The sequence below is a fragment of the Lotus japonicus genome, chromosome 4 (assembly GCF_012489685.1).
Source record: "Lotus japonicus ecotype B-129 chromosome 4, LjGifu_v1.2".
NCBI lineage: Eukaryota > Viridiplantae > Streptophyta > Magnoliopsida > Fabales > Fabaceae > Lotus > Lotus japonicus.
Window position 1 is genome coordinate 67,383,458 of NC_080044.1, and position 12,464 is coordinate 67,395,921.

The window sequence follows — 12,464 nt, forward strand, 5'->3', positions numbered from 1 at the left end:
TGAGTGAGAGGAGGAAGAGCAAGAAGTAAGGGAAAATTATTTATAGCCCTACCTGTACAATATAATATATATATCAATATTAGTGTTTTTAAAATAAAAGTAATAAAGTTTTAAAAAAAAAGTAATATGAGAAGAAAAAAATTATATAATTCATTATTTTTAATTAATTATCCAATTAATGAAACCATGTGGGTCCCACGTGAAATGAATCTTAAGTTTTTTTCTTTTTTTTTTTTTTGTTTTGAATTGGCTTGAGACACTCACTCTCCACGCACCAATAAGATTCTTGGTTTCGGTGCAAGCCAATGGGCCACGTAAGCGTTTGATATGAACCCAAAGCCTGTGTTTCTTCCAGCTTCTACACACTCACATTGAATCTTGCAAGTGCGGCTCTGCTGTCAGCTGCGCCACTGTCAGAGAGACCACGACCCACCCACTCCTTCCTCTCCTTCCTTTGGCGGCAGCGGCGGCGTTTTCTCCCCTCCTCCGTAAGTAAGATCTTCTTCCCTCTCATTCATGCATCTCGATTTCAAAACCGATCACTCCTTCTCCCACTTTCAAGATTCATTCCCTTCACTCTATCTTCTTTGCATTTGCATACCCGATTTCATCTTATTGATTTCGCTTCTGATTGCGATTATCTCTACCTGAAAGAGCCTCTCTTTCCTTTTTTTCCCATTTGGGTATTTTGTCGAGCACCTGGCGCGCATGAAATCAAAAGATTCGATGTGCATTATTCACATACTGTAGTTTCTTGTAGCTGATTGGTTATATTGATTTGAGAAGCTGTTGAATAACTTCAATTCACAACTTGGCCCTTAGTTTCATTTGCTCCAGCTTTGTATGCATATGCATTGACTAATATCCCCAGCTAAGGATTATGGTCTCATGTTTTGAAAATGGCATTGGTGAAATTTAGGATGGCTTTATGAAACATTGAATATTCCCCTTGATAAGTAGAATTCCTATGCATTAATGTAAAAAGTAGAGACAAACCGATGCAGAGATTGAATTGACAAAACAGAATTCTTATTTAAAGATCAATTTAGGATATCTTGATGAAACATTGAATACTCCCCCCCTTGATAAATGGAATTCCTATGCATTATTGCTACTAGTAAATTCCGCGGGCATTAACTTTACCGCGCTAATGAGTCCCCTGGTGTTACTCAAAAGCTTTTGCTATGTTTGGTTTCTGTTTTCATTTCTGCCATCTTGTTATCATTTTATTTCTTGTTTTCAATGTTTTGCACTGCAAAGATTGAAAAGAATGTATTTCTCTACTAACTTTCTAAGTAGATAATTATGTAAAATAATGTTAGGACCCGAAAATCCTAACGTGGAGAAACGATAGAGAAAATAGGGGAAAAGGGAATATTTTTGGTATTTTTCTGAATAAAAGACTGATATTAAATAAAAGGGATAATTCGAACTGAGAGGCTGGTTCCTCTTCAGAACCAAGAGGCTGGTTCCTCTTCAATAGGGCTGGTTCCCTTTACAAACTCTATAATCTAATCCATGATTCTAACCTAAGGGGGGTACTCCTATTTATAATAACCTAATCCTAATAAAATAACTTAACCTCTAAAAATAAAGAAGATATCCTAACGACAATATCCTAAAATACAATATTAGATCCTAAAATAAAAGATAGAATCCTAAATTAAAATAAATTAAATCCTAATATAATTAATCCTAACAATAAGGTGGGGTTTTATATTTAAAATTGAAAACAAAACCAAACAGCCCTTACTTCATCTTTTTCTGGATCAGTTTACTGTTTATGCTGCAACACCTATATGGACATAAATGCAGTACTTGCATAAAACACTTGTGTGTGACTGTGTTTGGATATTATCACATTCACTTAAAAGCACTTTCATTTCAATTAACGGCGAGAAATGAATTTCCATTAAAAGTATGTGTATGTAAGCCTTGCCAACAGAAATGAGCTTTCTTCTCTCATTTCCGTTCAATCGAACCCCACTGAAAACCAAATTCACCTTATTGCTTCAGTTTCACTGAGGATTATCTTGCTTTCCCGATGACTATATTACTAATTACTTGCCAGGAAAGATTGCATTTGCATTTATGCATGTGTTAGCATGAGGCTTATGATATTTGTTATACTTCTTTCTCTCTTTCTTGTTTTGCATTTTATATCAGTTCCCCCTCCCCCCCCCCCCCCCGGCGGAAATCAACTATTAAAGTAAAAAATGATTGTGGCATCACAGGGTTTGGTGCATTTATCCTGACTCATTATGGCTAATGGTCCAGCGCTGTATCCTGAGATTGGCAAAAGGGCAAGAGGTAAACCTGCATTTGAAATGATAACAATGTGTTCATTTTCGTATCATTCCTAAAGATGTTCTTATATACATTGTTGAACACACCCATGGTTGCAAGTTGTTTCCTAATTGGACTATGGAATAATACATTGATTTTCAAATTACAATCGTCACTCATAAGTTAACTTACATAATATGTATCATATATGGTAAATTGCATGGTGTTGTCTGAAACCTATCTTAGCTGACATATCACATCTAAATTTATAATTTTTCAAAATCCTTTTCTGATCATTACATTGTATGTGGCCGAACTTCTAGATTGCTGGCTTCTTTATATTTCTGATCAAGTCATACCTAAACTAATATTCCTGTTCTTATGCAGACCTCTTGTACAAGGATTATAACTTTGATCAAAAGTTTAACCTGTCAATTCCAAGCTCCACTGGATTGGTAATGCTTCTCCCGGTTTCTGCTATTATTATCATTATTTTTAATTATTCTTATTAGTTCAGTGTTTAGTTTCTAATTGCTGATACAATCCCAACATATGCCGCACTTTATATAATTTCAATAATATGCAAGACAGATAGTGTGATTGTTGATTCCCCCCTGTTTATACACTTCTTTTGACCAGTTATAAAGCATTGACGCGGTTCATTAGAAAATATGAGGATAGGTGCATCCTATTATTCCTTACATAAGGATAAAAGTCTTAGAGTAATAGGGTGTGCTTGAGATTCACATTTTGCAGCCTTCTTGCTTACTTCAAGATGTTTTAAATGGAAAAGCTCGTTTTTACACATTTATCTTTTGAACTTCTCATGAAAAACGTGAATGAAACAATCATGTTCTGTGTGAGAAGACCTGCTTTTACGTTATTATAATGGTATTACAATCATACTCTGACTTACATCCATTTACCCATTTTTTATTATTCAACTATTAAGCGAATAAAGGCAGAGGGGAAGAATGAATATATTTATATAATGCATAATCAATTAATGTCATTAAGTCCATATATCTGTTCTCCCTGAAATATCAGTATTTGAAATTTTGAATCCATTTTGTCTTTTATTTCTATAATTAAATATCATACATTGTGCGATCAATTTAACACTTGGATATCCTAAATGGTTTTTTCTCCAAGGAATCATTGTTTGATCTATTTAAGGTAATGCATTAAATTTACCAAACACTAGAAGGCATCATGTAAATCTCTAAATAACTAATAGTGTACTGAAAATCATCTCGGTGTCATCTAAACTGTCCCCCCTACTTTTCCTCTTGTAACCAAAAAAAAAACTGTCCCCTTACTCCGTGTATACTGCCAAATATTGTGTTAGCAGAGAGGACAAATATTTCATTTTCCTTCCTTGATCAAGTCGGTTATATAAATTTGGTATCTTACATTTTTTAATCCATTAATTTTTTATGTATTCTCATTCGAATGAGTGCTACAGGGAATGAATACTCAATGCAACTTCAAACTTGCGTCAATGTTGTATTTTATCAGTGTGAAGTGAAATATGAGCAGGCTTTTGTCTGTCCTATCTATTGTAGCATTGCGCCTGATTTTTCAAAATTTAATTTTCCATTTGGCAGGGCCTTATAGCTACAGGGTTGAAGAAGGATCAAATTTTCATTGGTGACATAAATACGCTTTACAAGAGTGGGAATCTTACTGTGGATGTGAAAGTTGATACATACTCTAATGTAAGGAATAGCTTTTAGTCAAATGTTCTTCGTTTTGCATATAGATAGTGTTACTGCGACTGCTAGCTTTTTCTTTGACGAGTGATTTAAGCAAAAGTTCAAACTTTCAAAAACTGGTTCAGTTGTATATATAGAGTTAAACTGAAACCGGTAGTTTTTACTTTTTAGTGTGTTGCGTCTTTGAAATTCTTACCATGTTATGAACACTGATATTTTCTCTGATTTACTTCTTCAGGTATCCACAAAAGTGACTTTGAATGATATCTTCCGTTGTAAAAAAGTAGCTTTGAGCTTCAATATACCTGATCACAAGTCAGGAAAGGTGAGTGTAATCTAGCTTTCCCATTGTGCGATGATGTTAACACTTAACACATGCTTCATAAAACTTAAGAAATGCAGTTTTTTGTTGCTCTTGAACTTACTTTAAATGTCACCCTTAGTTATCTATCTTCAAAGATTCCGATAAACAAATAAATGACTTCCTTAGAAACTAATCCATACTAGCAAAGTAATCGATTTTAACAGTTTTCAGCTAAGTAAATTTAGTCAACAGAAGGAACTGAATCCTGTAAGTTATGCTGAATCACAAGTTGATAAGCTAATGCACCTTATCATTATGTTAAAAAAATCATTATTTTCACTGTCTCTTTAATCATGATAACATGTACCTTTAATTGTGTAATAACTTAATGAATCCTGGAAACAGCCTCTCCAGTGATGGGTTTGTGGCTGCATATATTTGACACTTTCCCCCTTCCAAACGCACAATTGTGGGAGCCTTTGGCATTAGGCCATCCATTTCTAATTTTCTATAGTTGGTAACATACTACTAACATTTAAGCAATGAGTTTATTTTGGTATTCTGACAATGTATTTGACTATGGAATATTACCTCAGCTGGATGTGCAGTATCTTCATCCTCATGCAGCCATTGATTCGAGTATTGGCTTGAATCCATCCCCTCAATTGGAGCTTTCAACTGCAATTGGCAGCAAAGATCTTTGTATGGGTGCTGAAGTTGGATTCAATACAACTTCTGCTTCGTTCACAAAATATAATGCTGGAATTACCTTCAATAGACCAGATTTCTCTGCAGCGCTCATGCTGTAAGTGTTGTTCGTACCATATTTCCTGGTTCAGTATTATATTTAATTTCTTATTATATATTAATGTTTCAATAACCTGCAATTTTATAAATTTTCAACTAGTACCTTAGAAAACATAACAGAAGGGCTAGAATACATTTTGGAACTTATCAACATAGCAAAAACTATTATTTTGGCTCCTGTGCATTATTTTTTAAAGTATGATTTGTTGTTTGTATTTTTTAAAAGGAAAACATAAGAGTTATGTTTGGTTCTAACAAATATTTTCTGTTTATGTTATTACTTACTAAAATGTATCATGTTTTCACGTTATTTCCTATATTATTAATGAAAATAGAAAATGGAAAAAAGCAGAACATTTTTTTCAAACAAAAAGACGGTAAGTTATCTCCACAGTTGGCAACCTAAAGTTGTGGAGGACAACTAGAGCTTTTTAAGACATAATCTGAACTAACTATAGTGCCCTGAACTGGTTAGTACATAGTAGATTTTATTTCGATAATTTTAAATTTTATTTAAATTTGTTGAAACCAGCTTTAATCAATGAAAACAAAACACACGCAAATTATCTATATTTAGACCCCTATATATGTTCTGCTTAGTTTCGTAGATAAACAATTTTACAATAAGGTGGAAAATTGAATGATTCCCTTGAAATTTTCTGAGCCCTGGGGTTTTTCAAATTTCAATAGGTAACTATGACTCTTATGAGTCATGAGAATATCGTGGAGGATACACAGGGCAGTTAAAACCTTTGAGATATGACATAGTTTTTAGTGTTTAGTCTTAAAAGTATGATTATGTACTAAATAACGACCATTCTGTTTTCTTTCTTTTTTTCATTTCTTTATTCAACTTTGTTGGGTAGGTAAATTAATTTCTGGAAAATGGATGATATTTTTTATACTCTAGTGTAGACTATATATAACAAAAAGCTAGTATAAATCAGTCACTAATTAAAAGTTGGGTCCTTTTTGGAAACTATTAATATGGCCCTACTAAAGATGGTACATGTGTTACTGAAAATAATGTATAGGAAGGATATCCAAACGTGTATGTATGGAAAGACTAGTGTTTCCTTTTCCATTTTTCAAGTTTCTTGCTTTTGCTTGCAGTTTGTGAAAGATTTGTCTTGATACACAAAAGTTGCAGGATTTAAGAAATGTGTGTTTTCTGCTTTGATAGGGTTGATAAAGGAAAGTCCCTGAAAGCATCTTACATTCATCATGTGGATCGCCCTGATGGATTTACAGTTGCTGCTGAAATCAATCACAGGTTTTCCTCCTTTGAGAACAGATTTACAATTGGGAGCTCACAGTTAATAGATCCAAACACAGTTCTCAAGACTCGATTCAGCGATGATGGCAAAGCCGCCTTCCTATGCCAACGAGCATGGAGGCCGAAATCACTTATAACCCTCTCTGCTGAATATGACTCCACCAAGATCTTTGGTTCATCCACCAAGCTCGGTCTTGCCCTCGCTCTCCAGCCTTAACCTGGTCTTCCAATTAAAATCTCATTATTCGCTGACATTCACTTTTGCAATCATCATTATACATTGTTTCCAGAACCCATGATGGGTTGTTTTAAAGCCTTGTCATAAAGGTAAAACCAAAGGAATTAGTAACATTTGTGAAATCTGCTAAAGTGGCAGGGAGAAAGAGGACCCAGTTTTGAAATACTTACATAATGGCTAGAGGTTTTTTAGCTAATTCATAACATTTGATTGTGGCCAAATTGTATTATTTGATAGTGACTCATGGTCAGGTCGGTAGATTGCGGATGCCTGAGGTATAATTTCATCATTTGTGGGTCTAATATCTATCTATCTATCTAACACTTCATCTACCTAACACTAGGGAATAATACAGACCATGACAATTTCCAGAGAAAGTTCATTGGTGTGTGCTGAACAGTTGAATGATTACCATTTAGATAACTAATTACTATTCAACTAAAAGAAATTCTTTTTCTTACCATTTCATCCTAGGAAAGTTCAAAATAGTGCAATGAAGTTCGAGGAAAAGGCCAAGTTAACATTATTACAAAGTCAAAAAAATACATGTTTATATAACATATTTGAGACCCAAATAAGTTTAAAAGTAAGTTAATTTGGTAAACTTATCAATTTAAGCTCAAACGTGTTTATATATATGTTATATATTATTTTTCTATGTTTAATCAAACATCTGCGATAGTGCTAGTGTTTATATTTGATCATTTACATAGATAACAAAGAGGTACATGAGATTCCCATGATAAGGTGAGTGTAGGGCATGAGAGTTTTTTCCTCTATAGGAGTTTATGCAATAATAATAAGCATAGGGTTTCCAAAAGGAAAGAAAGACATATTTATGAAACATGTATTATTGATAAGGTGAATGTCTTCTTTCCACAATTGAAGAGAAGAGTCTCTTATACATAAGAGAGCTTGGAAAAAAGATACTTTGATAACACGACACTTTTATAATACAACGCTTTATGACTCAGCATGTTGGTGTTATGATTACAACATGACAAATTTACTTTATGACGCACTAGTGATACAAATGACACGGCACACATGATTATTGCATGATTGCCATGATTAAGCAACTATATTACATACCGGTAATTATTACAAAGGCAATCACATTGTCGTCTTTGTCAATTTTTTAAGATAGAATCGTGATTTAACAATATGTTAAAGATCAAACAGATAAACCTCATCATCAAAAGTGTGTATAGGATTAAAAAAACATTGGATAAACATAGAAGTGTAATGATTATCTTTTTATTTGAGAGAAAATAAGTAATATGAAAACATTTGTATTTTTGAAATATTTAAATGGAGGATTTTGAGTAATGTATAAGAAAAAAAAAGGAGCAGAGGAATATTAAAGTGGAAGCTAAATTAAGGAGAGGGAAAACAATAGAGAAAGAAGAGAGCATAGCAGTGAGAGAGAGCGAGCGAAGAAAGAAAGAAAGCGTCGTGAGAAAATGTCACACGGCGATACCATACCCCTTCACCCATCTTCCCAATCCGACATCGACGAGATCGAGAATCTCATCTACGCATCTCCGGCCACCGTCCTCCCCGCCAGACCACCCAGTCCTCCACGCGCCTCCATCCCCATCACCACCTCTTCTCCCTTCATCAATTCCAACCTCCCTGCTCCTCTTCCTCCCAAATCCTCCATCTCCCAACCTCAACTTCCAAAACCCATCTCTCTCCCTCCTGCTCCTCCTCCCTCCACCCGACCCGAAATCTCCTCCTCCGGCTTCGGACCCGCTCCTAATACCCTCACCGAGCCAGTTTGGGACACCGTCAAGCGCGATCTCTCCAGGATCGTCAGCAATCTCAAGCTCGTTGTGTTTCCCAACCCTTACCGTGAGGATCCTGGTAAGGCTCTCCGCGATTGGGATCTCTGGGGGCCGTTCTTCTTCATTGTCTTCCTTGGCCTTATCCTTTCTTGGTCTGCATCTGTCAAAAAGGTATGCATTGGTTTCAGATCACGCATTCGTGCTTTGTTTGATGATCTAGATTTGTTTTCTGAGCTGATTTCTAGAATTTTCGTACTAGTTGATCTAGATCTATAAGATGAGCTGATCTAGTGTAGATTCCGTTCTTAATCGACTTAGGAGGGATTAATGTTCTTGTGCCTGATCTCTATGATAGTTGATTGTGAATGTGTGTGAAACTTTGTTTGGTCTTTGGTTGTGGAATGGATCATGCCTTTCACATTGTCACATGTGTGAATTTCGTAGAATTGTATGAATTTTTTTCTCAGTAAATTGAGAATTTGAGATAGATAAATCAGTGAGCGGAAGAAAGAGAGAGAAGGTAAACCAATTGATTCAAAGATGATGATAGAAGGGGATACATTATGTATTTTTCAACAATGAAACATAACAAACTACCTAACCAACTAAAGTGAAATTAACTAACAAATCCGGAACTAACATACTGAGTGCAGTAACTAACGTAACAGAATTCACCACCTCGTAATATCCCTAATACCCCCCGCAAGCTGGTGATGGTAGACCAAAACTAGAGCCAGCTTGAGAACAAGAAACAACCTGTGAAAGTCTAAAACTTACAAGATGGAAAATTGCATTTTTCGAATGACCAACAGAATTAAAAAAAACTGAAGATGGATATTCTCAATGAACTGACCTCATACAGCCTGACCTCAGACGATCCATCTTCAAATTGTATGGCTTCCAATGGTAGTCGCATATCGCCTGACAAAGTGAGCCATGATTGAAGGCATTGAGACATGGGCTGGATGGTCTTGATTCTTGATCAATTTTGAGCTTGGTAATCCTTGGAGTTCTGCTTTGCAGCACTGCAGCCACACATATAAACCTATCTTTAAGCTTGTCCTCCTATGTTTCTTGTCCTCGCATGGGGTTGGCTTGGCCTGGCCTGACCCAGTAACGTATTTGTAAGTAGGCCAGCAAACCTATACCTATACATAGGGCATTAAAGATTTCCAAAATTTCTAATTAATAGGAGATATGTTATATGATATAAAAAGTAACCTTTTTACTTAAATATATGATAGATTAAGACCCCCCCGATCGGGAAGGCGTATGTATGAAAGAATAGGAAAGTAACAGAGGATCAAAGCCTCTGAAATAGTGTAACTAATTGTATAAATGTGTAAGTGCCTCATAACGGTCTAGCTTGGCAGTTGTAGTTAGTTAGAATGTGACTTGTGGCAGAATAACAGAGGGAGAATAAGAGGGTATCTCATTTGTAATTGGGACTTTTGGGGAGAGCACTGTTCTCTTTAAAACCAGTATCAGCAGTATTCTTCTGCCATAATGAATAAGATCTGCGACCGCATTGGTGTTGATTTGAGAATGCAAGGTTTTCTCAGTAACATCAGTTTTAGTACTCTTTTTTCTATCCAGTTCTACTCACCTGGGAACTCCAATCCAGGAGTTATGGGTCCCTTGATCTGCGACATATGGTAAGCAGAAAAAGGAAGGGAAGGATCGAAGCAAATGAGAGGACTATGGCAGCTGATTGTGAGACCATGATGCAAGATTCATCATCTGGAGGAGGTGATGTAACAATTGACTTGCATGGTTGCAGCGCAAGCAAATTAGCGAGAACTGCTATCACCATTTAGTCATTTACTACAGGGCATCCGACTGTTTGGGTAGTGTGAGTTCAGTATGGAAGAGCACTGCATGATGCTGGTTTAGATTACATGGTGGCATCTATCAAAGAATCTTTCTCTTTTCCATGATCCATAGAAATTGTATATAGATTTCTTTTCTTTTACCATTCTGGGGTTTTGTGAAGTTAAATTTCTGTTGGGGATCTTTGAGTTTGTTGAGGGGGATTATATAGTGATTAGTTCATTAAGCCAACAACGTAAATAATTGTACCAAGTTTTAGTCCTATATTGCCATTTTACTAATCATTAATGCACCACTTTAAAACTTCACTTTTGTTGGATTCTGTTAACTTTGTATCAGGTATTAAGAGGTTTGAATTTGTAGTTCACCCCTTTAGTCCTTTTACTTTGTTCTACTTATTTTGGTAGTTCTCTACTCTTCTTTTTTAATTATTTTTCTGTACTTTAATTGTATGATGTATTAAATACATAGTGAATTTATTCATTTTCAATCATATTCCTTCTAACATATTTTTCCCTGATGGTGTCTCAGTCTGAGGTTTTTGCTGTTGCATTTGCATTACTTGCTGCTGGTGCTGTAATTTTGACATTGAATGTACTGCTTCTGGTAATTGTTCTTCTCTCTCTTTCATCGATTCATATTTTTTGTCACGAATAACTTTTTCATTATCATAGTTCATTGAGATGTTGAAGTGCAGTAGTGCAGTAAAATGTCTGTAAGGGTGGGGGCAAATATTTGACTTTACTTCATCTCATCACAATTTCAGGGTGGGCACATTATTTTCTTCCAGAGTTTGAGTCTGCTGGGTTATTGCTTATTCCCTCTGGATGTTGGGGCATTAATTTGTATGTTGAAGGACAATGTCATACTCAAAGTGGTTGTGGTATGTGTAACATTGGCTTGGAGCTCTTGGGCTGCATATCCTTTCATGAGTTCTGCAGTCAACCCCAGGAGAAAAGCTCTTGCACTCTACCCTGTTTTTCTCATGTATGTATCTGTTGGTTTTCTCATCATTGCCATTGACTAAATGCATCAATATTTCTGATTACTTTGTTCCGATAACTTCTTGGAATCTGCTTCTAAATAGGAATTTTTGTTTAATGGTCAACTTCTTATTCTTTTTTTCCCCTGTTTTTGTGCCCACCTTTTCTTTCTTTTTTCTGTTTGATATTTTGGCTAGATATGTTTGGAGACAGACATTTGTATAATATTACATGGAAAATATATTATAGGTTCAAGGTCGCTGCAAGCTGTCTCGTTTAAGTTTTGTTTTCCTTTCCTATTATTTATTATGTGAATGTAAATACTGGTAGGATTAAAGGGCTCAAAGAAACCCAATGGGTGTCGGTCACAGTGGTTAAAAGTGATTATTTGAACCCAAAGTTCAATCCTCAATATTATTGGTTTTTCGTATTTTGATAATTTTTTGGGATTTTGGGTATATATGTGATCCTGCCACTTAAGAAATGTGAGATGCATGAAGTTTTTAGATGCTGCGACTTGAAAAAGATGTGATCCATTAATTGATGTGGAGGAAGTATTTGCCCACCTTGTTCCGGGGTTTTTAATAATGTTTGTCACACCAACGGAGTATTTAATCGTGGGCCGTGTGGCTGCAAATTCTATGGAATCGTTTCCCAACTCAGCAAGAAGTGGGAATGTGTTGGGTGATGATAGGTTTGGTCTAACTATGTTTTCTTTTGAAACGACTCTAAATATGTTTGATCAATTTAAATTGGGTTAATTATCATTTTAATCCATATAAAATTATAAATATAGTATTATCTGAGTTTAGTCTATCTTCCGAATAAAACTGCATTTTGATTCCTTATGGAAAAGTTTGGTTTTGGTCCTCGTTTGAATTTGAGCTCAAACAAGCTGTTTGCTGTCTCGGGTAAACGCTTATGTGGCGCGCCTATACTAACTGTCACATCAGTTGAAAGATGATGTAACATGGTACATGATGGTGATGTCTCAATTAAGAGACTAAAATAAAAAACAATAAATCAATTTTAGAGAGGCTAATAACTTATTTAACTTGTTTAATTAGATGTTCTCCTCCACCTAAGCCATACCCTGTCTTCTTCGTCCCTAATTATTAGCAAGAGCATTCAAACTTAGAACCTCGACCTACCTTGTACAGCCCATATTGCTTCTTTAGTATGAATGTCAAATTTATGAAACATTGTAGAAACAAACCAAATACTAAGTTAACATAAAG

General features: G+C 35.4%; 2 protein-coding genes across 3 annotated transcripts; both read left to right on the forward strand.

The window, feature by feature from the left end:
• Window positions 1–304: 304 nt before the first annotated feature.
• On the forward strand, window positions 305–6,930 carry LOC130714345 (mitochondrial outer membrane protein porin 6). Of its 2 annotated transcripts, none has more exons than XM_057564240.1 (7): window positions 305–492; window positions 2,235–2,310; window positions 2,674–2,741; window positions 3,894–4,004; window positions 4,240–4,326; window positions 4,902–5,110; window positions 6,296–6,930. In XM_057564240.1, the coding sequence occupies exons 2-7, from the start codon at window positions 2,262–2,264 to the stop codon at window positions 6,603–6,605; spliced, it is 834 nt and encodes a 277-aa protein (XP_057420223.1). In that variant the 5' UTR covers window positions 305–492; window positions 2,235–2,261; the 3' UTR covers window positions 6,606–6,930. The 2 variants fall into 2 exon arrangements, with proteins under 2 accessions (XP_057420223.1, XP_057420224.1); XM_057564241.1 differs by having other exon boundaries at window positions 305–488.
• Window positions 6,931–7,988: 1,058 nt separating this feature from the next.
• LOC130713836 (protein YIP4b-like) lies at window positions 7,989–11,492 on the forward strand. Its single transcript, XM_057563651.1, has 3 exons — window positions 7,989–8,584; window positions 10,775–10,849; window positions 11,010–11,492. Exons 1-3 carry the CDS (start codon window positions 8,090–8,092, stop codon window positions 11,268–11,270), a joined length of 831 nt encoding a protein of 276 aa, XP_057419634.1. The 5' UTR covers window positions 7,989–8,089; the 3' UTR covers window positions 11,271–11,492.
• The last annotated feature ends 972 nt before the right edge of the window (window positions 11,493–12,464 follow it).

Excerpts from the sequence above, each read along its gene's own strand:
- LOC130713836 (XM_057563651.1), top strand. The coding sequence starts at position 8,090 with ATGTCACACGGCGATACCATACCCCTTCACCCATCTTCCCAATCCGAC. Across the intron at positions 8,585-10,774 it reads GGTCTGCATCTGTCAAAAAG|TCTGAGGTTTTTGCTGTTGC; the intron begins GTATGCATTGGT and ends ATGGTGTCTCAG. Across the intron at positions 10,850-11,009 it reads CATTGAATGTACTGCTTCTG|GGTGGGCACATTATTTTCTT; the intron begins GTAATTGTTCTT and ends TCACAATTTCAG.
- LOC130714345 (XM_057564240.1), top strand. The coding sequence starts at position 2,262 with ATGGCTAATGGTCCAGCGCTGTATCCTGAGATTGGCAAAAGGGCAAGA. Across the intron at positions 2,742-3,893 it reads TTCCAAGCTCCACTGGATTG|GGCCTTATAGCTACAGGGTT; the intron begins GTAATGCTTCTC and ends TCCATTTGGCAG. Across the intron at positions 4,327-4,901 it reads CTGATCACAAGTCAGGAAAG|CTGGATGTGCAGTATCTTCA; the intron begins GTGAGTGTAATC and ends ATATTACCTCAG.